Consider the following 23,623-nt stretch of genomic DNA (forward strand, 5'->3'; position numbering starts at 1 on the left):
TCTCTTTCTGAGACCTCACCACCCCCCACTTGCTCATTCTCTCTCTAAAATTAATACATCTTAATAGAAAAAAAAGGAAGTCTGTTACAGGTCTTATTGGACTGAATTTCTTTCTGGAAACTAAGAAAATCCATTTCTGTAAATTTTCCAGATTCTAGAGGCCTCCCACATTCTCTGGCGCATGGCCTCTTTCTTCATCCTTAAAAGCCAGCAACATTGTATTTCTTTGATCATTATTTTATAGTCACACCTCCTTGTGGCTTTCTTCTTTAGCCTGTTTCTTCCACTTTGAAGGACTCTTCTAATTACACCGAGTCCTATATAATTCAAGATAATGTCCCTATGTTAAGGTCAGTGGATTAGCAACATTAATTTCATCTGCAACTTATTTCTCCTTTGCCATTCTTAGATTCCAGGCATTAGGAAGTGAACTACTTTGCGGGGGGTGGGAGTGGGAAGGGGGATTAATCTGCCAATAACAGAAATTGGTAAATACTACAAATCATAATTCTTCCTCCCAGAAAGCTGGTTGTTAAACATTTACCAGCACATCACTGCCACAAGTAATCACAAAAGAACATCAGCCAAAACTCTTACAAGAATTATAGGATTAAAGCAATTTACGGAATCCTAACAAAGTTGCTTTGTACCTTAAAATATTTAAATACACTAAGAAGGATAAATTACTCTTTGAGCAGTTTAAAACAAATTAAGTTTACCAAATATCTTCACTTAGGATGAATTATTATGGAGTCGAAAATCTTATATAGCATTACTTCCTTTCTTGTAAGGAACAAATAGTAAAGTGTTATTATAAAGTACATAAGCTGTTGTCTTTTAAGATTAAAAAAACAACAGCAGGGAAGACTTAAGGATTTTTTCCAGATGCTATTTGTCATTGATACAGTATCAAATAATTCTTTAAGATCAGGCATAGATTAACTCAGTATCATTTTCAACCTAGAAGAAATGACCTGCATATTAAGATTTTAATTCACTGAGTCATAATGCAAACCAGAGAAGGTGGAACATTATTATGGCATGCTATGTGGGTAGGCACTGCTTTAGCAAACCTATTGAGAAACATAAATCACATCACTTCTTAAGTCTTACAGCTCTGGTATAAAGGTGGCCCTTGTCCACATATTAAAATCAATGATATTTACAATAAAGGATCAGTTGATCAGATTGTTGATAGTTGGAGAAGTTTTACTAAATAGTAATTTTCTTTAAGGTTTATATAATATACCTTTTAGAAATTTCTCATTAACATTTCTGATGGAATGAGAGGAAGAAATAAACTCCAGGGTTTATAGTTATAATAGCTAACAATGTAAGTAATGATTATCCTGCCAGGAAATACAGTTTCTTACATATATTATCTTATTTAATTCTAAAGGCAACTCTATGAGACAAGTCTACAGAGATCAGAGAATGAACTCTTACATCAAAGTCCTTGGATTAAAATCCTGGTTCCACCACTTCCTAATCATGTTTGACCTTGGGCATATTTTTATGCCTTGTCAAAAAGGGGTGGGGGAGGAGTAATAAGTCTGCCATACAATGTTGTACCCATAATAAATTAACATATATAAGGAGCTTAGTGGTGCCTAGCTAAATAATGTTTTCTATTATTAGTTTGATCCTGTTATAAGATGCCCTCTTATAACCCTCAGTTTCATTACCCTACATAATCAAGAGAAGTGGAGAGTGCCTCCAAAAATGAATTCTACCAACCATCCCAGAAGAAAGGGAAAACTGATACAATGGGACATGTTAAAATGTAGTAAATGTGTATACAATTTTTACGTATAATATGTATTTTTTCTTTATTGCATTTCAATATTCATTAATATAAATGGTCTGTTTTGCTTAACACTAACTGGTATTTGTTAAAATTAACAAGGTTCCTGGGGCACCTGCGTGGCTAAGTCAGTTAAGCATCTGCCATCAGCTCAGGTCATGATCCCAGAGCCCTGGTTTGGAGCCCCACATTGGACTCTCTGCTCAGCAGGGAGCCTGCTTCTCCCTCTCCCTCTGCCTGAGGCTTCCCCTGCTTGTGTTCTCTATCAAATAAATAAGCTCTTAAAATAATACTGAGGTTGTTGAATGCCATATTGGGACATTTTTGAAAAAGCAATTACAAAATAGCATCTAACATATCCTCTACATCACAAAAAGTCTTAGACATATATTTTTTGTGAATTATTTTAACTGCGTTGAGCATGCACTGCTTCTAGAATTGGAAACAATAAAGCAAAAAAGGAAAATGGATAGTTTTGGCAATGACTATGGTATTGGGGACTCAAAGATTTTTTTTAATAAAAAAATGATATCTGGTTTTATTTGTGCCTATACTTATTTTCTTCATTCAGATTCATCTTGATTGCAGTGTGTGAAACAAAACAACCTTCAAACTCCAGAACAAACTGGATACTATTTTAGAACAAACATAATGCCCTAGTTGAAAAAATGCTCTAGTTTAAAAACCTATTAAAAATTATCAATTGAGGAAAAATAATCAACTGGGGTGGTAGTGAGGAAGCATAGCTCAGAGTGCTTTTGTAAAAGGCGTTTCACCATCTCCAATTCTGATTCTCTGCCTCTCTTAAGAGTCATCCGTATTCACTTTGCTTTGTTCCAGATGCTTACTGAACCGGCCCCTTTTAAAAAAAAATCCATTTAACAAGTATTTATTAAACACCAACTATGTGCTAGGTACCACTGTAGGTGTTATGGATACAAAAGACAAAAATACTTGTCCATGGAGCTTAAATTTTAGTGAGGGGAGAAGTTTAAACAAATAAATCTAATTACATATTAGGACAGTAATAAATGAGAATAAAAGTGATGGTAAAGGGGGATCCCTGGGTGGCGCAGAGGTTTGGTGCCTGCCTGTGGCCCAGGGCGCGATCCTGGAGACCCGGGATCAAATCCCATGTCGGGCTCCTGGCGCATGGAGCCTGCTTCTCCCTCTGCCTCTCTCTCTCTCTCTGTGTGACTATCATAAATAAATAAAAATTAAAAAAAATAAAAGTGATGGTAAAGCAGGGTGCAAAATTTTGGACAGGGAAGGCCTCATTAAAAAGGTCAACATGAGAAAGACTAGAAAAAGTGAGAGCAAACCATGCCAATATTTGGGGAAGAGAATTCTAAACCAAAGATCAAATCCCCGAGGCAGAAATATGCATTGGTGTGGAAGATCAAGGAAATCCACTTGGTGGTGTGTGAGCACAGTAGAAAATAATAGAAAGTAGAGGGAGAAAGTTGAAATATCTAGCTTTTGACTAAAATGGGAAGATGTTGGTGGGCTTTGGTAGGCTTTGAGGAAAGGTTTGTCATATTCTGACATATATTAAAGATCACTTAGGCCGCTGTGTTGCAATCCATAGACAGGGATATTAGAGTATTTTAATTAAGGTTAGCTGACAATGGCTTAGGACCAAGGTGATAGGGGAATTATATGTTGAAAACAAGGAGATTCTAGGTATATTTTGGAGGTAGAGGATACATGACTTATTGATACATCCAGGTATTAAAAAAAGTTAATGAAGACTGAGAATTTTGGCCTTAATTATGAGAATGGTGTTCCTATAAACTGGTATGATTGAAGACAGTGCAACTGAAGATTGTAGATGTGGAATCTGAGAGGTTCACAAATTGGACATGTTAAATTTAAGATGCCCATTAGACATCCACATAGAACGAGTGAATATAGACATATCCATACATAATATGTGTACCCGTGTATACACATATACAAATGGGAAAACATTTGGTCTCAAAAATTACCTAGGATATTCACATCATATTTGAAAATACGAGACTGGATGAAGACTGCAGATAATGAAAAGGTCCTAAGTTTTTTCTTTGGAGTATTCCAATATTAAAAGGTCACAAAAAACAAAAAACAAAAAAATAAATAAAACAAAAACAAAACAAAAATAAAAGGTCACAAAGTACACCAAGAAACTGATTAGAAAAGCCAATGATGTAAAAGGAAAAGAAAGTATGTTATTCTAGAGACTACAAGATGAAAACGTTTCAAGAGTCATGTCAACTGTTAGAGGTCAAAATGAGTACTGATCCTTGACTTTTGAATTTAGAAACATGGAGGTAGGTCACAGACGACCTTAACAAAAGCACTTTTTAGTGGACTAGTGAGGGTAAATCCTGATCAGGGTGAATTAATAAACTTGAAAGAAGTGAAATTCAGTGTGATTTTTGCTTGGCTTTTTTCCCCCCCAAGTACATACTGGAAGCACATGCAAATTCTGAAAGCTGCAATTTATCAAATATACATAAATGCTAATCCAAGACATCAGTATTTAAATGATTTGTTTGGTGACTTCATTAAGAAACTGACAAAGCAGTGTTGTGTGATTAAATCAGTACAGTAAAAGCATAATGGCTACTACCTCCATGAATTAGATGGGACTCAGATCCAAATACAATCCCTGATAAACTTGAAAATCTTCAGCACAGGGGTATGCCATGGTAAAAATCATTAACAACTAAACACACTTCATCATTCAGTTGGAGAAATCCAAAGGTTTCCATTTTACCAATGCCAGACACTTGAGTACTCTTCATGATCTTTGCATTTGCAAGTATAATTTCCAGTACCAGTTGTTAAATATACTCTAGTGAAGTTACCAATGTCCCATACAAAAAATGAAAAGTGTTTTGAGCAACTTAAAGTCTTATCTTCAAATTACACAAATGGATGGAAATTCAAGAAATTCCTTAAATTCTAAGTTTATTTCCTATACTCTAAAGTTCAGAGCAAATTTTCAGCATTAAATAGTGACACATATCAAGTTTCAGATATTTATTATTCAGTGTAAACCCCAACACAATACACCAACATGATTTCGTGCATTTAGAGGGGAAATATTTCCTGGATAAGTGGAAAATTGTGCGGATGGCTTCTGGAAGACCTTCATTCTAAGCAGCTTTATAGTGAAACATTTCATTTAGAAGTCTGGACCTTCTTTCTTCAGTTTGCTGTAATCTACATTCACTGAGTAGAACTTGGAAAAGAAAAAAGATATTTTAGATAATCTATCAAATACAGAGAGATGGTACAGAAGTTTTAGAATTTTTTTATTCAGCTTTCTATAGTAACAATTACAGGCATGAATTTTTTATTATGGATATTTAACAATAAAAATCATCCAAAGAAAAATGCCAAAATTCCAGTCCTTTAATAAATGACTTTGTTAAGGTAAAAATATTCAATCTACCTCAGAAGAAGTTAGTATGTTCCTTCAATTTCCTAAGCCAGACTGCATCGATATCAAACTAATATCTATTTCTGGCAGAGAAGTTTTTAAATACAACTGTATTTTTGCTTCTAAATAATATCATGTTTAAACAATAATGCATGGAAACTTGTAATTTCTAAAAATTTCCTTATATTCAACTAAAATTGATATGAGAAATAAATCTATGACTGCTTTAGAAAAACACTGCCTCAAACTCTTGATAGCTGTTTTTTTAATGATCTATATTTGAAACATCTCCAAAGTTTCTACTGAGAAAACATCAGGATTTATACATAAGCCCAAATAAGGCTATACTCTTGGGTTTACTCATTCTTGTGCCAAAAAAAAAAACACTGAAGAGGTTGTGATATAATTACTTGAAGACCACATTATTTTTACTCCAAAAGAATTAAAACTGCAGAATCAACATCAACATTTTCTTCAGGGTTTTTAAAAAGGTCATAAATCTGTATCTATTATTTCTTCAAACTCTTTGTTTTTCCAAATATGCCCTAATTTCTTTGCTTCTAACTGAAAAATTCTTAAGTTTTTATAAAAAGAAACATTCCCAAGTTGTAAAGCCTATCTTTGAGATAAACACAAAGTTGCATAGACAGAGAAGTACAAATAAGCCATAAAGCAACAATCTTTGTTCTGACATTATTCTTATGAAGCAACTGAACTTAAACCAGATTTTTAAAAAGAAACTAATTGCTCTACCTTAACATGTTAACAAAATTAGAGGAAATATTCAAAGAACTACAGGCTATATATTAAGAACATAAACACCGATTAGGTTCTTCTAATGGATGCCAGACAAATGTGGGCACAATGCTTTGTTTTCTTAATTATCACAGCCTTTATCAATCTCACTGTATAGATGAGGCAACTGAAGATCAACTTACAAGACTCGCCAAACACTGAATGAGAAGCAGGATCAAGCCCTTAACACTCATGCAGAGTGGAAAGGTCACAGTATCTTTGCCAATTTTCTCAAAACTAAGCAAGCTTCTGATCAATTTGCTTCTATTAGGTTCCATGTCCCAGTATCAAAATTCTCTCTTCAAGTAATAAAGTAATTTTCGAATCTGTTTTATTTCAGCTTCTATGACCCTTTTCTTTTTCTCAATTTAAAGGTGACTACCTGGAAGGTCTCTGGAACAGTAGTTGGGAATGCACACATATTCTGATAATGGCTTTGGGACATTTTATTTCATTGAGTGTGTTGCTGAGTTTATGTTTAATAAATCTTATTTTATTTCTTATTTTAATGTTTAAATCTTATTTTAGTTCTTTTGTTTGTCTTAACTTTGGCTAGATTTGCCAAAACCTAGTGGTTTACAACAAAGGCTTGTTTTTCACTCACATTATATGCCATTTGGAAGCATGTTCTCTTCATTGCAATTCTGGGTTGAATAACACTTAACTGTCCATTTTGGTTTCAGGACAGATAAAGAACAATGGGGGAACCACACACTGGTTCAGAAGTGGCAGATATCATTTCCTCTTACTTAGGATTCTCCAGATTTAAGTGATGTGGCCAAAAACAAGTCTCCTAAGTGAGCCACAGTGAATGTGGAAAATACCTCACTGTTTAAGTTTAGAAGCAGTAGCAATCTTCATTCACCCTAGGCTCACAAGTTTTTGGACTGGGTTCCCTTTTGTTTCTGCTTACAAATCACCCAATTCTTCTCTAAGTTCAGCTCTTGGCAAATACAGCAAATAATAGTCCACTAACATCCTGTTTTTCTACAACAAGCTCTTTAGACACATGTCCACCTTACAAGTTACAACAGGTGATATTTTATCAAATAGTTTGCCATTATATGACTCATCTTTCCAGTATCTAAATCAGTGTCATAGCTACTTATCCCATCCATGCCACACAAACTAAATTTCTGTTGCAGCAACATTCCATTTCCAGTTCATATGTCCTCATAGTGGCATGTGTTATCATAGTGCCAGGGAATTGTTAATTGCCTTTATCAGAATCACCTAGGGAGCTTTTTGAACTATACCTACCTAGAGATTCCAATACACAATTTGTTGGAAGAACCAATGCCTGTTTTTTTTTTTTTTTTTTTTTTTGGATGTGAAATCATTTTCTCTAGAATGTACTTAAGTAAACTTAGAGGAAAAATAAGTCAGGATGCTCATTTATGAGTTTATCATTTTTTTCAAGTTAAAACGTAATACACAGGTAAGATGGCCCGGTAAAGCTTCACCAGTGCTTTTTTTTATTTGTTTCTTGTAGAGAGATCCATTTACAGATCTGGGAGCCAAATTATGATCAGACAATTAAGTGGAAAGCTTGGAATCAGCCACAGGCAATAATCTCTTAAAAGTTGCTCTCATCAATAATGATAGCATGCATCTCCATCATGGGTGTAGATCTGCTAAATGGTCCTGGACACTCATTGGTCAGAGCACCCCTCCTTGAAAGTATTTAACCAAACGCTATTTCTCGTTTGATGAAGCAGCTTAGTACACTTTCCAGTGTACATAGTGAGTTATATACTTTAAATAAGTAAACTGCATTGAATGTGAATTATACTCTAATATAAACTCCCTTGGTTTTAATATCTTCAGAGTTTGTCTTTGCATGCAAAATTTCTACACATAAAGAAGCTTATGTTTAGGGTCTTAGACTTGTGACAACATGGATGAGCTTTAAGAGTATTATGCTAAGTAAGATACATCACACAGAGAAAGACAAATACTGCATGATACAACTTTATGTCAAATCTAAAAAAGCTGAACTTGTAAAAGTAGAATGGTGGTTACCGGGGGCTGGGGGCAGGGGAATTGAGATGTTAAGGTACAAACTTACAACTAGTAAATAAATCCTGGAGATCTAATACACAACACAGGACTTATGGTCAACAATATTGTATTATAAACTTCAAAGCTGCTAAGACACTAGGTCTTAATTGCTCTCAACACGCAAAAATATTATGTGACACGAGAAAAGTGTTAGGTAATGCTAACACAATAATCATACTGCAATATATAAATTTATCAAACCAACACCTTATATGCTTTAAACTTATGTTAATTTTATATGCCAATTGTATCTCAATAAAGTACATAAATGGTCTCAGTCCATAAACTCATTCTGTTAAACTGCAGTTCCACAAACCACTTTTTTTTTTTTTTTCCACAAACCACTTTTTTTTTTTTTTTTTTTTTTTTTTTTTTTTTTTTAATTTTTATTTATTTATGATAGTCACAGAGAGAGAGAGAGGCAGAGACATAGGCAGAGGGAGAAGCAGGCTCCATGCACCGGGAGCCCGACGTGGGATTCGATCCCGGGTCTCCAGGATCGCGCCCTGGGCCAAAGGCAGGCGCCAAACCGCTGCGCCACCCAGGGATCCCTCCACAAACCACTTTTAAGGAAAGATGTCAGTTTATTTAGAAGGTTCATTGTAAAATTTAAATTTCAACTGAATTTCATTTCTTCCTAATTACTCTCAGCGGAAATATTTCAATCATACCAACAAGAAAGAAAAGGCAATCAAACCATCCACTGGAATAGTGCTACTCAAAGTGTGGTCCACTGACCAGCAGCATCAGCATCACCTAAAACCTTGTTAGAAATGCAAATTCTTAGTCTTCACAACAGATCAACTAAATCAGAATCTCTGGGGATGGAGCTTAACAATGTGTTTTAACCACCTCTCCAGTTGAGAACTATGTACATTGAAGTTTGAAAACCACTGCACTAGATGATGATTCAAGATCTAAGAAAATGTTATATGATAGCTATTCCATCTCCCTTTTTACTTAGTCAAATCATGAACACGTTAACTTAATTTCACATCCAGAAACTAAAGTCTATGAATAAAATCCCTAGAAAAACCTATTTGCTAGGGAAATAGGCTTTAATTTCATAGAACAATCCAGCAGTTCCTCCAAAGTTCATTATAATGGAATTTTACATGTATATCCAGTTTCAAAAAAAACCTACTTCCTGAGTATTAAAACACACTTTCTCAGAATTCTGAAATAATTTTGTAGCTTACCTTGTATTGATCATTGGGACCCAGTTTGTTCCAAGGTTCTGGGTTATTCTTCCTATCCCAACTAAAAGGAACAAACATTACAATTGTTATAGTAATAAAACACTACTTAAAATAGTTTTATACTTCCTAAGAAGCTAGTATTTGTAATACAGCTCATTTTCTATTAGATTAAGTATGGTGTGTTTTCATTAGAGTTGAAATAGAGATAGGCTCTATAATTAGCAGTTCCATATAATCAATTAGAAAAAAGGGTAGAACAGAAGGCCTCTGGGGCAGTGTATTTGTCCCTGTCTTTATCACAGAAAACTTTAAACTTGGCTTTTACTAAAAAGGTGATGTACAGAAAAGCACAAAGAGTAACAATACATTTTTTGTTGCCTATTGTTCTCTAACTTCAAAAAGAAGCATTCCTTATTGAGGAAAAGCAGACAAAAACCATTTACATTTATCAGAAATCCTGATCAAGCACTTTATAAAAACAATTGTCTCAATTCTCACAAGATTCCAAATAGATATTAGCATTTCTACTCTCCCCATGAGAAAAATGAGACTCAGGGAAATTTAGACAATTTTATGAACTGGAAGAGTAAATGATAACAGCAGGACCAGGATCCGAACTTCCTATATGACTACAAAACTTTAGGGTCTTTCAACTACATGACGTTGCCTCCCTAAAGGCTGTGGCTCCTAAAACACCTTTAAACCATCATCATTCTAAATATTTTTAAGTACTTACCTAACATCTGGATTGAACAATGCCAAGCGCAATACATACAGCGCTGCTCCAGTACCTCCTGCCCCAATAAATATGAAGAGGGGGATCAACTAGAAACAAACACAAAATACAGAAGAATTAACAACCAGCTTCAAATACCTAGATACTGAAAAAAGAAAGGCTACAATAGTTCCTACACACTAATTCTGAAGTCTCAAACAGCTGTTTTTCGGTCTTGTTTTAAAATGTGAATAAAGGTAGACCTCTTACTGAGGCAAGATTTCTTATAACTGTGTTCAAAAGAAACAGAATTTCTGAAAGACGTGAAGATGAACTTTCAATGTGGAAAAAGTCATATCCAAACTCCTAAATTTCCAAGAAATCATAGCATGTCCTCCTCACCTCTCTAATATTTATACATTATTCCCATTAAGTTTCCCAGCTTCCTTTATCTCGAGGCTTGTAAAACTTCTTGGCCTGTCTTATAAATAAGTGTTATGAAAAACTCGAGTTCTGGGACGCCTGGGTTGCTCAGAGGTTGAGCGTCTGCCTTTGGCTCAGGGGGTATCTGATCCCGGGGTCCAGGACCGAGTCCCGCATCAGGCTCCTTGTGGGGAGGCTGCTTCTCTTCTCTCTGCCTGTGTCTCTGCCTCTCTCTCTCTCTCATGAATAAATAAATAAATAATCAAAAAAAAAAAAAAAGAAAGAAAAACATGAGTTCTGTGAAATTAAGAGTTTGAACGACCAAATATCTGTTACAAAGATTGGTTACATGCTTAAGTCTCTGAGAACATACTGCTAACAATGCTTAATAAGTACACTATGGGCTTAAGACAAGGGCTTCGTATTTGAGTTTTAGGACCCCTAAACGTTGAAACGCTGGAGAGAACACTGAAATGCTAAAGAACTTAAAAGCGAGCCTCCTCCGCGCTACCGAACCCCACACCCCCACCCCCACCTGTCAGGACGTCAAGACAAATTGAGGATCCCAAGACTGCAGGCCTTTATTTGCCACCCGGCCCGGTGGTGCAATGCAGTAAGCACCAGACCCTGGAGATGGCATGACAGACAGGAAACCTGACCTGCTGGTCTCAGCCCACACAGCGCACAACTATCCCTGGGTCCGACGGGCAGACCAGAGGGTGCGATCCCCAGAGGGTTCCAACACTCACCCGTTTATTTTCCTTGAAGGTATCCCTCACCTTCCGCCTACCAGCCCAAACCCCTCAACGCGTAGCGAGGAAGGTCAGAGCTCAAGGGCCCGGGGCACCTAGGATCCGGCCTCGAGGAACAATCAACGACGGTGAAGGAGGAAGAGGAAGCCCCCGGGGAACTGAGGAAGCCGCAGCTGACAGAATGGGCGACTGAAGACGCTGGGAAGAAGGGGGCCCGAACTTACGCTCGGATGCTTCTTGGCCTGACCGATGATCTGGCGTAACATGGTTGTGGCAGAGGTCTCCCGCGCAGGGGAAGGAAACACCGAGTTGCCGCAAGGCCCGGAACGAAGCAACGCCTCCACAGAGCAGGAACGGACGTCCAAAGTCACCCAGCACCTCCTCCCTGAAGGCCCCCTGGCTCGGAGGGCAGCTGCGGCAGGAGGGCCCGGATGCGGCTGTCCTTGACAGTGCCTGCTTTGACCCGGCGCCTCATGCGTCTGCTCTAACCTGGCCAGACCCTCAGCGTTCCAGTCCCGAGCGCAGCATTCTCATTCCTGCGCTACAGATGCCGCTGACCAGGAGACTTCTGCGTCCAAACTAGAACGCTTTGACTGAGCAGACAGGCACTTTCTCGGAAACACACGCGTTGAGACGTGGGGTGGGCGGGGTCTTCTTGGGAGGTCCCCGGCCAGCCCGTCCGCGCGCTAAGGCGCTGGGGGCGCGCGTGCCGGCCGCGAGCCTGAGGGCCCTGACGGGCGCTGAGGGAGCTGCGCGGCGCCTGCGGCTGCTGGGCGTCAGGCCCCTGGAGAGCCGGCCGGGTCTCTCGCTGCTAAGGTCAGCCCCTGCGGTTTAAGAAGACTGCAGCTGCTTCCTGTCTCCCACTGTCGCTTCTTACGGGCAGAAGTGAAAAACCAGTAAATGACTTGAAGACGGCAGCAGCCCTCTCAGACGTAATCTCTAAACCCCCAGGTCCTGGCTCTGGATTGAATGTTCAGTGGCATACCCCCATGTCCTGTCCCAGGACCCTAAACTGCATCCTTAAAATGTGTTCTGAGTGGTCCTGTTCCCACACATATCTTTTCTAGTACTCTAACGCAATTTTCATTTATTTCTTGTTGTTGATTTTTTATTTTTTTTTAAGATTTATTCACGAGAGACACAGAAAGAGGCGCAGAGACGTTGGCAGAGGGAGAAGCAGGCGTTTCGCAGGTGCCCGATGGAGGGACTTGATCCGGTGACCGGGGATCACACCCTGAGAGAGAGGCAGAGACACAGGCAGAGGGAGAAGCAGGCTCCATGCAGGGAGCCCGACGTGGGACTCGATCCCGGGTCTCCAGGATCACGCCCTGAGCCAGGGGCAGATGCTCAACCGCTGAGCCACCCAGGTGTCCCTCTGTTGTTGTTGTTGTTGTTTTATTCTGAAAGTTGTAACATGGGACAGACAAGGCTTTCGTGGTAACATGGGGACAATCTGAACCCTCTCGAATCTATGTAGTTGACAAACTAGTGGTAGTGTGACAGTCTGAAACTGAAGATACCCTTTTGAAGAGGTGTTGGAGGGTCTGGTATGGTTGGGACTTGAAGAGGGAGAACAGGGTGGGGGATCAGATCTGCTGGTCCAGTGACCACTTTTCACATCAAGGGTTTTATGCTGAGAGCACTGGAAAGTTATGAAAAAAAAAAAGAAAGAAAGAAAAAAGAAAAGTTGCTGTGATTGTAAATGATTGCTCTATGTATGAAGAATGGATCAGAGGACATAAGCATGAAAGGGGAGAGACTGGTCAAGGGCCACCGCAGCGGTCCTTGAGAGGGATAATAGTAGCTTGGACCAAAGTGGGCAACGTGATGATGTAAAAAGGATTACAGAGATTGGTTGAATGGGAGAAAGTGAGGAGAAGCAGCCCAGGATAATTTCAGAGGTTCCGTTTTGGCGTGCTGTTTTTATGTAGATGTCAATTACTGAGATGAGAAGCAATAGAGAATGATGGATATGTATCTATGTAAAATACAAGTATATTGGGATGCCTGGGTGATTCAGCGGTTGAGCATCTGCCCCTGGCCCAGGGCGTGATCCTGGAGACCCGGGATCAAGTCCCACGTCGGGCTACCTGCACGGAGCCTCCTTCTCCCTCTCCTCTCTCTCTCTCTCTCTGTCATGAATAAATAAATAAATATCTTTAAAATAAAAATACAAGTATATCTCTGTAGGGCAGACGAGAGATCTAGATTAGAAAAATATATTTAGGTCTCGGCTTATTGATGGGAAATGAAGGCATATGACTGAATGAGACTACTTAGGAAGAGAAGTAGAAGGTAGTAAGAGAGACAAAGGACATGGAGGTGAGGAATTCCAACATGTGATGTTTGGGAGAGAAGATAAGGCCAGCAAAAAAAAAAATCCCACACAAAAAAAGATAAATGGCAACTATTAAGATGATATGTATGAAGTTTAGGAAGTCTTGGGTCTTGAATTCATTAAGTCTGGCATGAAGTGCCTACTCAGCACCAAGCACTGTTCTAACTTGGGAGGAAGCAGTGAATGCAAACATTGTTCTATCCTCATGAGATTACAGGAGAGTTAGGAAGACAAACCATAAATAAACAATTAAGATAAATTTAGATGGTGGGACACCGTGGTGGCTCAGCGGTTAAACATCTGCCTTTGGCCCAGGGCCTGATCCTGGAGTCCCAGGACTGAGTCCCACATCGGGCTCCCTGCATGGAGCCTGCTTCTCCCTTTGCCTGTTTCTGCCTCTCTCTCTCTCTGTCCCTCATGAACAAATAAATAAAATCTTAAAAAAAAAAAAAAAAAGACAACCTTAGACAGTGATAAACCAATAAAATATGACAATAAGAGAGAAGGACATGCAGGAGTAAAGTAGGTTACTTAAGTGAGAATAGACAAGTTCCGTCTGAGGTAGTGATCATTACCTATCATATTATTGTATTTAGATATTATGGCTAAATTTCCAAATATCTAATTAATATCGAATATCTAAATAAATTAAGGTTACCACACTTAAATAAGGAGGTAACCTGGTGACAATATGGTTGAAGAATGTTCCAATTCTCAAGAGAAATTGTTTTGGAATTAAAAAATAAAAGAAAACCCAAGAACAGTGTGGCAAGCCACATCAAAGAGAGAAGAAAATGAGATCAAAGAGGTTGTAAAGGACTCTGTCATTAACTCTATAGATGATGATGAGGAGGAATGTGGCTCTATTTTTAGAAATCACAAAAATCATGGAAAATACTTAAAAGTAAACACAGAAACCTAATAGCAGTGAATGTAGGTGGATTTTCAACAAAGAAATTAGGAGGAAGACTTCTTGTAATATTTTATTTTTATTTTTGATGATAACAGGTGATAATAAGTAAATAGGTGTACAGGAATACCCCTTTAAGAAAGTAAAATCAAATGGCATACTTTTTGGGCATTGACCTAGTTTCTAGCAGTAACAGTAATATAGGTAGTCCATTTATGCCTTTGGGAATGTTAACAAAGCAGGGTTGCAGAATATAAATTTCATTAAATATTTTGAATATTAACCAAAGTGTCAAATTATAAAAGATTGAATTATGCATATTAAAGTTAGGAGAAAGAGTCTGTGACCTATATTTTAGGCAGGGATTGGAAGAATAGAAGAGGCAATCAAGGAAAATAAGTCATAATAGAAGATACATATTGTAAAAATACATTTTAGCAGGCAGCCCCGGTGGCTCAGCGATTTAGCACCATCTTCGGCCTAGGGCATGATCCTGGAGACCTGGGATCGAGTCCCATGTCAGGCTCCCTGCATAGAGCCTGTTTCTCCCTCTGCCTCTGTCTCTCTGTGTCTCTCATGAATAAATAAATAAAAAATTTTAAAAACTACATTTTAGCTTTAGAAGTAGTTTTGGGGGATCCCTGGGTGGCGCAGCGGTTTGGCGCCTGCCTTTGGCCCAGGGCGCGATCCTGGAGACCCGGGATCGAATCCCACGTCGGGCTCCCGGTGCATGGAGCCTGCTTCTCCCTCTGCCTGTGTCTCTGCCTCTCTCTCTCTGTGTGACTATCATAAATAAATAAAAATAAAAAAAAAAAAAGTAGTTTTGGTATGTGTGTGTGGTAGATTATATTATATACAAATACCTGTTGCCTGTTCCTAGAGGGGGATATTATTCATTTGCCTCCAGGTCAGGCTTGATTGATAAGATGACTTGCTCTACTAGCAAATGAGATGTGAAACATAACTTGTGTCATGCACAAACAGAAGCTTTAAGAGCCAGTATGTGCCATGTTCTTTCTTTACTCTTTGCCACAAGATCAGCAATGTTGTGGATAGAGGTTTGGGTGTCAGGGTGAAACTTACTTTGAGCAAAGACATTGCTGACCTATAATGAATGTATATTGAGAATGAGAAATAAACCTTTATTGCTGCAAGTCACCAAATTTAAGAGTATTTTGTTACTGTAGCCTAATTTAGCCTACTAAATAAAGAATTTGGCACTTAAAGTGTTTTGGTATATAATAAAAATCCTAAAATATCTAGTATTGGATTCAGGTTCCAACAACAAGTAACAAGGTAACTGTTACAGGCAGCTGGAAAGATAGCAATTATGTTATACTGTGCTGCAACATTTGATGAAATTGTTCTCAATTAATTGGAAGGCAGTTAATGTCTCATAAATTCATAGGTTTCAGTGAAATGGTAGGCAAAGGGTATGTTAGAGGGATGTGTCCATTACTATTGGCAACAGTTGACAAGGTAATACAATAAAGAGATGGGCTCAGGAAATAATTGGTCAGCTTACAAGCTTCAATGACAGAGAATGGAGCATCTAGAAATTTAGAGACTTGCAGAGTTAGAAAATCTGGCTGATACTTATCTTCAGCTGTATAAGATAAAACTAAGACTGATGTTTAGTCAAAAAGGTTAATTAAAATCTCAAGATAATGACCCAATCAAGAATGTAGCCATCACACCTTTATTCAAACACCTCAATAAACTAAGATGTGTCAGTAAATTCTCTCAACTGAACAACTTGAAATTCTGGACAAAGAGATAAGGGTGTAGCTCAAGTGACGAAATTAAACCTAGAGAAAGGAGGTGTGACTAAAAATAAATGTGAATATAGCCACTGGTATCAAATAAAAGAGAAATAGACAAAATACTGTTAAAAACAAAACCAAATCCATCAGCTTTCGTTAAAGACATTGTGACTGAGATGTGAAATGACACCTGGACTCCCAGTGTTCTGGAGATGAAAAGCAGGTTTGAGAGATGTACTCATCTTCCAAGGATGGCCTATTTTCTAATGTCTCCTTTATTTTTTTTAAAGATTTTATTTTATTATTTATTCATGAGAGACACAGAGAGAGAGGCAGAGACACAGGCAGAAGGAGAAGCAGGCTCCACGCAGGGAGCCCAACATGGGACTTGATCCCTGGTCTACAGGATCAGGCCCTGGGATGAAGGCGACGCCAAACCGCTGAGCCACTGGGGGCCCTCTAATGTCTCCTTTAGATGGTACTAGGGCAAAGCTTCCTAAAGGGTGAGGCAGGAGCCACAGAGAAGAGTAGACTGGAACTAACCTCCAAACTGCAAAATCAGGACCTACTCAAGGAATATTCTACACTTTCAGTCAATAGCAATTTCTGCTTTGTGAGATTTCAGGACCAGGGTGTGCCTCCCATTCTTTTTTTTTTTTAATAGGATCACTCATGGTGGTTATACAGCCCCTGTTCCACCATTGTATTTTGTATGTTGTGGGGTAAATAACTCTGCTATTTCATAGGTCTCCAAATTAAGAGGAGACATAGCCAGAACAGAGACTACAGCAACACTCATAGATTATGGGCTTTAAGCTGGGAATAATGACCATGCAGGATTTTTTAGATAATTTCCCTTGGTGAGGAGGGTGAAAGAGGAAAAGAGAAAGATCTGAATGACTGTAATCAGAAGGGCCATCAGAAGTGGTAGATTGTCTTTTGTTCAAAATATTTAATGTCCTTACTGGGAAAAGATTGTCTTTGATCTCCCTGTTGATAAGTTTTGTCAGATGACTTGATTAGGGCAATAAATGCAAAAGTAAAAGTACTGGCAAAACAGGAAGAAATAGACTTTGGGGCCTATGAAGAACTTAATGAGGATTATGACCTTTGTAGAATGATCAGGCCAAAAGAGAGGAAGATTTATATTCCATATGGATGAAATAACCTGAATAAGGCAGAAGAAATAAAACTTCATAGTGTAAGTACATAATATGTATAAGAGATCGAGATGAATTCAGTGTTAGAAGCTTTGGTTCCATAGGGAAGGGTTATGGAAAATGAAACAGAATAGGTTAATCCAGATTTTCAAGAATTTTAGATTTGTAACTTGATCCTTTAGGTAGTGAAGATTCCTAAAGGCTTTGTATCTAAACACAGGATATAAATGTTTGTGTCTTATAATTTTTGGAAAATTAAACCATGCACCTATATCTTCAAAATAGAATTTATTTTAGAATAGCTATATTTTATTCTTCGTCTATTGCTATTTATTATCTCAAAATTTCTATCTTCTCTATGAATCCATTCATTCATTAAACATATATTAAACACATAAAAACAACTACAAGCCATATTATCTCAATAAATGAATTGGAACTATTTTTTACTATTTCACTCTGAGACTTGTGCCCTCTAGATTTCTTTCTTGTTCCTTTGTTTGATTTAATTTTGTGAATAATTGTAAAAATACAAAAATGTATAGATAATAGTTGTCTAAATTAAATGTAAGTTCTGTGAATAGCTCTAAAAAAGCCTAAGCAGTATATTAACAGCACCGCCCAAAAGGATTTCTCTTGCAGAGTTTCTCTGAAAATTCAAGCCTAGAAAATGCTGGAAGGTATGTGCTTATGTGTTATTAATGTGACAGTAAAGAAGTGACTTCTTTAGAGAGGAATAATTTGATAAGTGAGCCATGGAATATGATAATATCAATGCAAATTGAAGGCAGAATCTTATAGTTTTTATTCTGTTTGCATTTAGGCATTTAATTATTTTTCTAGCAGATAAATTGACAACTGTAGTTGTTTTTCTGATAACACAAATACAAATTATACCTTCAATTGTTAATGAAAATTCTGCAGCTATCCTTAATCTAAAAATAAATATGTTCCTCCATTAGTATTATGGTTATTTAGCATAAACTGTATTTAATTATAAAATTTCTGTTAGAAAAATGAAAACATATTTTGGTCTGTGAAAGTTTACTTTCACCATTGTCAATCTCAAAGCTTCACATACTGTCATTAGTTTAAATTAAATACCTGAAGAACTTTATGTACAATATTCAATGAACACTAAAAAGTAAAGAAACTCTAACAATGTATTTATGTATTAAAGATTTATTTATTTGAGGGGATCCCTAGGTGGCTCAGCGGTTTGGCACCTGCCTTTGGCCCAGGGCGTGATCCTGGAGTCCTGGGAACGAGTCTCACATCGGGCTCCTTTCATGGAGCCTGCTTCTCCCTCTGCCTGTGTCCCTGCATCTCTCTCTCTCTCTCTCTCTCTCTCTGTGTGTGTGTGTGTGTGTGTCTCATGAATAAATGGATAAAATATTTTAAAAAATAAAGATTTATTTATTTGTGAGAGAAAGAGAGTGAGAGAGCACATGAGCACAAAAGTGGGTGGAGGCATAGAGGGAGGAGAAAATCTGAAGCAGACTCCTGACTGAGTTTGGAGCCCGACCAGGGCTGGATTCCACAACCCTGAGATCATGACCTGAGCTGAAATCAAGAGTCTGACATTTAACTGACTTAGCAAAACTGCATATTTACAATTTTTGGAAAATTAAACCATACACCTAGATCTTCAAATTAGAAATTTTTTTAAATAGCTATGTTCTATTCTTCTTCTATTGTTATTTATTATTTCTGAAATTTCTATCTTCTCTATGAATCCATTCATTCATTCATTAAACATATATTAAGTGCCCACTATCTATTGCTCCTCATGCTGAGTGTTTAGGATAAGAAGAATAACACATTGCTGTCTTTCTTCAACATCTTCAGGTCTAACGGGACCAGGAATATAATTATTACAAAGCTTTATGACAAATGCTACAATAGACACTGATATAAGACTTAGGTTACTGGATATATAGTGTCCTAACCAAGATCAAGAATATTAATTCATCTTTGGAAATGTTACGTCTGGGATACCTCTGAAATATCCAATTAGAGGTGTTCTGAAGGATGGAAGAAACATCACTCTTCAACCCAAGAGAGAAGTTTGGTCTCGAGGTACAATTTAAAAGAAAAGAGGATATAGGAGACAGGTACTGGGAACTAATGAGCTTCTCCATGAAAAATGTGTGTGAAGGGAAGTATAATGAGAAGAGGGTTAATGCTAAAACCCTAGAGAACTTGAACAAAATTGGAACCAGGCCAGGAGGGAGGAGTCAGAATAGCAAAGTTAGATCAAGTCAGAAATGGAGGCAGATAAATAATATTTTATATCAGGGTTTAGCCCAAGAAACAGAACTTCTAGGAAATATACATACATAATAAGGAATTTATTATAAGGGATTGACATTATGCAATTGCGAGAGTGGTTGCTTATTGCAGTCTGAAGTCAACAGGGGAGGCAGTCAGTAAGGGAAGCAGAACATGAAGTGCAGAAGCAGAGATACATTAGAAGGATAGGTGGAACCTATGAGGACAGAGACTCCCAGAGAGACACTCTGTCCTTTGTCCCAGAATTAGATATAAACCTAGTTCAGGAATATAGAAACTGAAGGAGGAATTTGACAAGAAAAGGAAAACTAGGAGATGACCTAGGGGAGTCTCATGCATTCTAGACATACTCCTCCTTCCCTTCATTGAGTTGTAGTATCCCAATTTCCCCTTGCTAGTCAAAATCAACCACCCAAGCTAATAGAGTAATGGAGTTTTCTTCTCTTGCAATTATGACTTCTAGACCAGCAAAGCCACAGTTGCAGGGATAGTAATTTTACTAGTGGATCAAAGAGAACCCCTTCCAAATTTCCTTTCACTACTGTCCTTCAGGGTCAATCCAGAGTGGGACTATAGTGCTACAGCTCTCTACTTTGGAACATTGTTGGCATTTTATACAGAACCATCTGTAGACCAGGCTCAAATGTCTTTCTTAGTTAATTGGTCATAGGCAATGCTCTATACCATAGGTGCAGGTGGGTTGAGAGGGAGTATAGAACATGGGTATGCAACTTACACTTTGAGGATCTGCTCAAATCCATCTGATAATGGTTTCTATTTGGTGATGCAGTGCATACTCAATCTTATAGCTTTGTTGGTCAGATAAGCCCTAGTTCATGATAGATAACTGAGGTAGCATGATAATTTGCTTCCAGCACCAGCAGATCTACTAGGTTATACATCTCAGTTGAAGAACAATTTGCATGGGAGCTTAAACCTGTTGCAGGACCCAGTCCAAAACTAGCAGCTTTTCAGGTTGCTCAGCAAATGGATCACACAGATGAGGTAAACATTACCTCCAAAATCTAAGGAGGCTCACATAGCATTGTTGTGATAAGCTGAGCCACATGCAATAATCTGTCCGTCACTTTGAAAGAGCTATGTTGACATGTCCCAGACCACTGGAACTATAGAAATTTCACTGAGGTGACAGAAAACTAATTTTTGGTCAGATTTACTTCTCACCATCTGGCCTATAGTTATGTTACCTACATCCTAAGTAGTTGTTATTTCTTTCTTACTAGTTCTAATCAACATGATACCATCAATGTAACTGACCAACATGAATTTCTGTGGAATAAAGAGATATATCTAGGGCTGCAGAGTTTATGTATCCATGAGGTAAGAGAGTCAAAGTGTATTACTTATCTACAGAAAGCAAACTACTTTTGTTGGTCTTTAATAACAGCTAAAGACATGAAAAGCATTCACTAGTCCAAAATTAAGGTGCCAGCAGATTTGGTCCCTAGATTGAAAACAATGTTAGGGAGTTTGCTTATGATTTGTCACTTAAAAATCTGATGGATTAAAAAAGAACAGAAGGTATCACTTATGCATTTTTGTTTGTTTGAAAGCTCCTCTGTAGCTTTTGAGTTGATGACATGAAACCTGTCTCTAACTAACCTTATTTGTCTCTGTAACATCCAATATTGTACATTTTATGATGTTGCTCCACTGATGCTGTCTTTGCCCATCTGCTTTGCTTTCTTGGGACTTGCCCCTTGTGAAACACAGCTCCTTTTATGCATTTTTCAGTGCATATGAATGACTGCTATTCATATGCACAGAGAAATAATTAAATAGCTTGTTTGAGAGATCTGTCTAATAAACTGCTACTATAGCAAATGTTGAAGTACTTACCTCTCACTTTTGTCTTTTCTTCATATACAATAAAAACTGATAACATTTCAGTGTCATGTAAATTTTTTTAAAAGCTTTGTTACTATGTGAATGAATGGTGAAAACACTGTTCTTGAAAAAAAAATCCAGACACATGAGATCACACATTTTTTATTCCATTTATATGAAATATCAAAAAAAAAAAAAGAAATATCTAGAATAGGCAAATCCATAGAGATGGAAATTAAATTAGTGATTGCCAGGGCTAGGAATAGGGGAAATTAGGAGTGACTGCTAATGAGTACAAGGTTTCTTTCTCGAGTAAGTAAATATTCTAGAATTAGATAGTGGTAATTGGTGTACAACTTTTGAATATGCTAAAAACTGCTGAATTTTACACCATGAAAGGGTGAGTTTTATGGTATGTGAATTATATCTCAGTAAAGCTGTTATAAAAACTCAGCCCTGGGATTCCTGGGTGGCTCAGGAGTTGAGTGTCTGCCTTCAGCCCAGGGTGTGATCTTGGAGACCTGGAATCAAGTCCCACATCCGGCTCCCTGCATGGAGCCTGCTTCTCTCTCTGCCTGTGACTCTGCCTCTGTGTGTGTGTGTCTCTCATGAATAAATAAATAAAATCTTTAAAAATAAATAAGTAAATAAGTAAATAAATAAATAAATAAATAAATAAATAAATAAAATAAAAACTCAGCCCTGATTAAGCGCCTTTTAAAATTTCTAATTCTTTAAAGGTTTATTTATTTATTTTAGAGAGAGAGGGTGCAGAGCAGTGGGGGAGAGGGGCAAAGGGAGAGGGAGAAATTCTCAGGCGGATTTACCCCACTGGGGTCAATCTCTGATGGCAGATCACGACCTGAGCCAAAACCAGTAGTTAGATGATTAACGGGCCGAGCTACCCAAGGCGCTCCAAGTACCTTTTTTAAAAAAGGTAATCTTGTGATATCTAGAGAGATGATTGACTGGCTAAGGTACATAGATGAGATGATAATTTATTTTCATGATATTCTTGTGCATTTAAAATTTTATACTATGTATACATACTAGCTATGATAAATTAATTTAAAATCCTTTCAATATTATTATTTGTTAAATATGTTGAAAGTTTTTATTCATGTAATACTAGAGTAGATCCTTGCTGCCTAAATCCTGGAAGAAAATCCTATAGTCAGTACATTTTACATAATTTGAAAAGGATGATTATCAATGATACCCTTTATTACAAAACATTGAAGGGCTTTTAGAAGTTCCTAAATACCCAAAGTTGCAGTTAAGAACTTTTTTTTTTTTTTTTTTTTTTTTTTTATGATAGTCACACAGAGAGAGAGGCAGAGAGAGAAGCAGGCTCCATGCACCAGGAGCCCGATGTGGGATTCGATCCCGGGTCTCCAGGATCCGGCCCTGGGCCAAAGGCAGGCGCTAAACCGCTGAGCCACCCAGGGATCCCCTGCAGTTAGGAATTCTAATTCAACCTGTGGTTCAGAAGAGGTTTGATTTCCCTGAGGGCAGTGTAGAGCTTTTAACTGGGAAGGTGGCCACAGAAGTCTGTGTGCTATTAGTGGGGCAAAGTCTCTCTGTTACAAACTCCTAGGAGGCCTTGCTGTGCAGAGGGCTTGCTATAGTGTGCTGTGATTCATCTTGAAGAGTGGGGCCAAAGGCTATGAGGTCTTGGTATCTAGGAAACTCCAAGGACAGAGAGCTAAATCCATGATGTTGGTGCACGATCTGATGATTCACAGTGGGGACCCTATTAACTGTTATGTTGACACTGCTATACCATATGCTGCTCAGATAGAGTGTGCTTGGCATCAAAGGGAAGATCTTGCTTCCTTGGGGCCCAAGTGGTAAGACTGGTTCTAAAAAGCCCCCGTCTAATCCTATGAGCACTGTGGAACCCAAAGATGAGATATTGCTTACCACCCCCATCTTGGAACAGAAGGATGATATGGCCTTCTGCTCTGGGCCAGATATGGCCAGAGCAGCCTGCTATGTTGCAGCTAGTACTCTCAGCATAACAGAGTCTCCATGGCAGCTGGATCTGGAGTCTGGATTTTGCTCTGTAAAGACCTTTAATAAAACTTTTTGAAGAAGGATCCCTGGGTGGCTCAGCGATTTGGCGCCTGCCTT

The 23,623-nt window shown here is 38.0% G+C and overlaps 1 protein-coding gene and 1 long non-coding RNA gene across 2 annotated transcripts; one reads left to right on the top strand and one right to left on the bottom strand.

Moving 5' to 3' along the window:
- Positions 1-4,816: 4,816 nt before the first annotated feature.
- NDUFA4 (NDUFA4 mitochondrial complex associated) lies at positions 4,817-11,801 on the bottom strand. Its single transcript, XM_025471218.3, has 4 exons — positions 11,404-11,801; positions 10,026-10,114; positions 9,290-9,350; positions 4,817-5,033 (listed from the first exon to the last, which is right to left on the bottom strand). The coding sequence occupies exons 1-4, from the start codon at positions 11,443-11,445 to the stop codon at positions 4,977-4,979; spliced, it is 249 nt and encodes an 82-aa protein (XP_025327003.1). The 5' UTR covers positions 11,446-11,801; the 3' UTR covers positions 4,817-4,976.
- A 4-nt stretch (positions 11,802-11,805) lies between these two features.
- Positions 11,806-18,516, top strand: LOC125752432 (uncharacterized). The gene is made up of 2 exons (XR_007401936.1): positions 11,806-11,995; positions 12,303-18,516. It is a non-coding gene; the product is annotated as an uncharacterized LOC125752432 (long non-coding RNA).
- Positions 18,517-23,623: the final 5,107 nt, after the last annotated feature.

This window comes from Canis lupus, chromosome 14, assembly GCF_003254725.2.
Source record: "Canis lupus dingo isolate Sandy chromosome 14, ASM325472v2, whole genome shotgun sequence".
Taxonomy (NCBI): domain Eukaryota; kingdom Metazoa; phylum Chordata; class Mammalia; order Carnivora; family Canidae; genus Canis; species Canis lupus.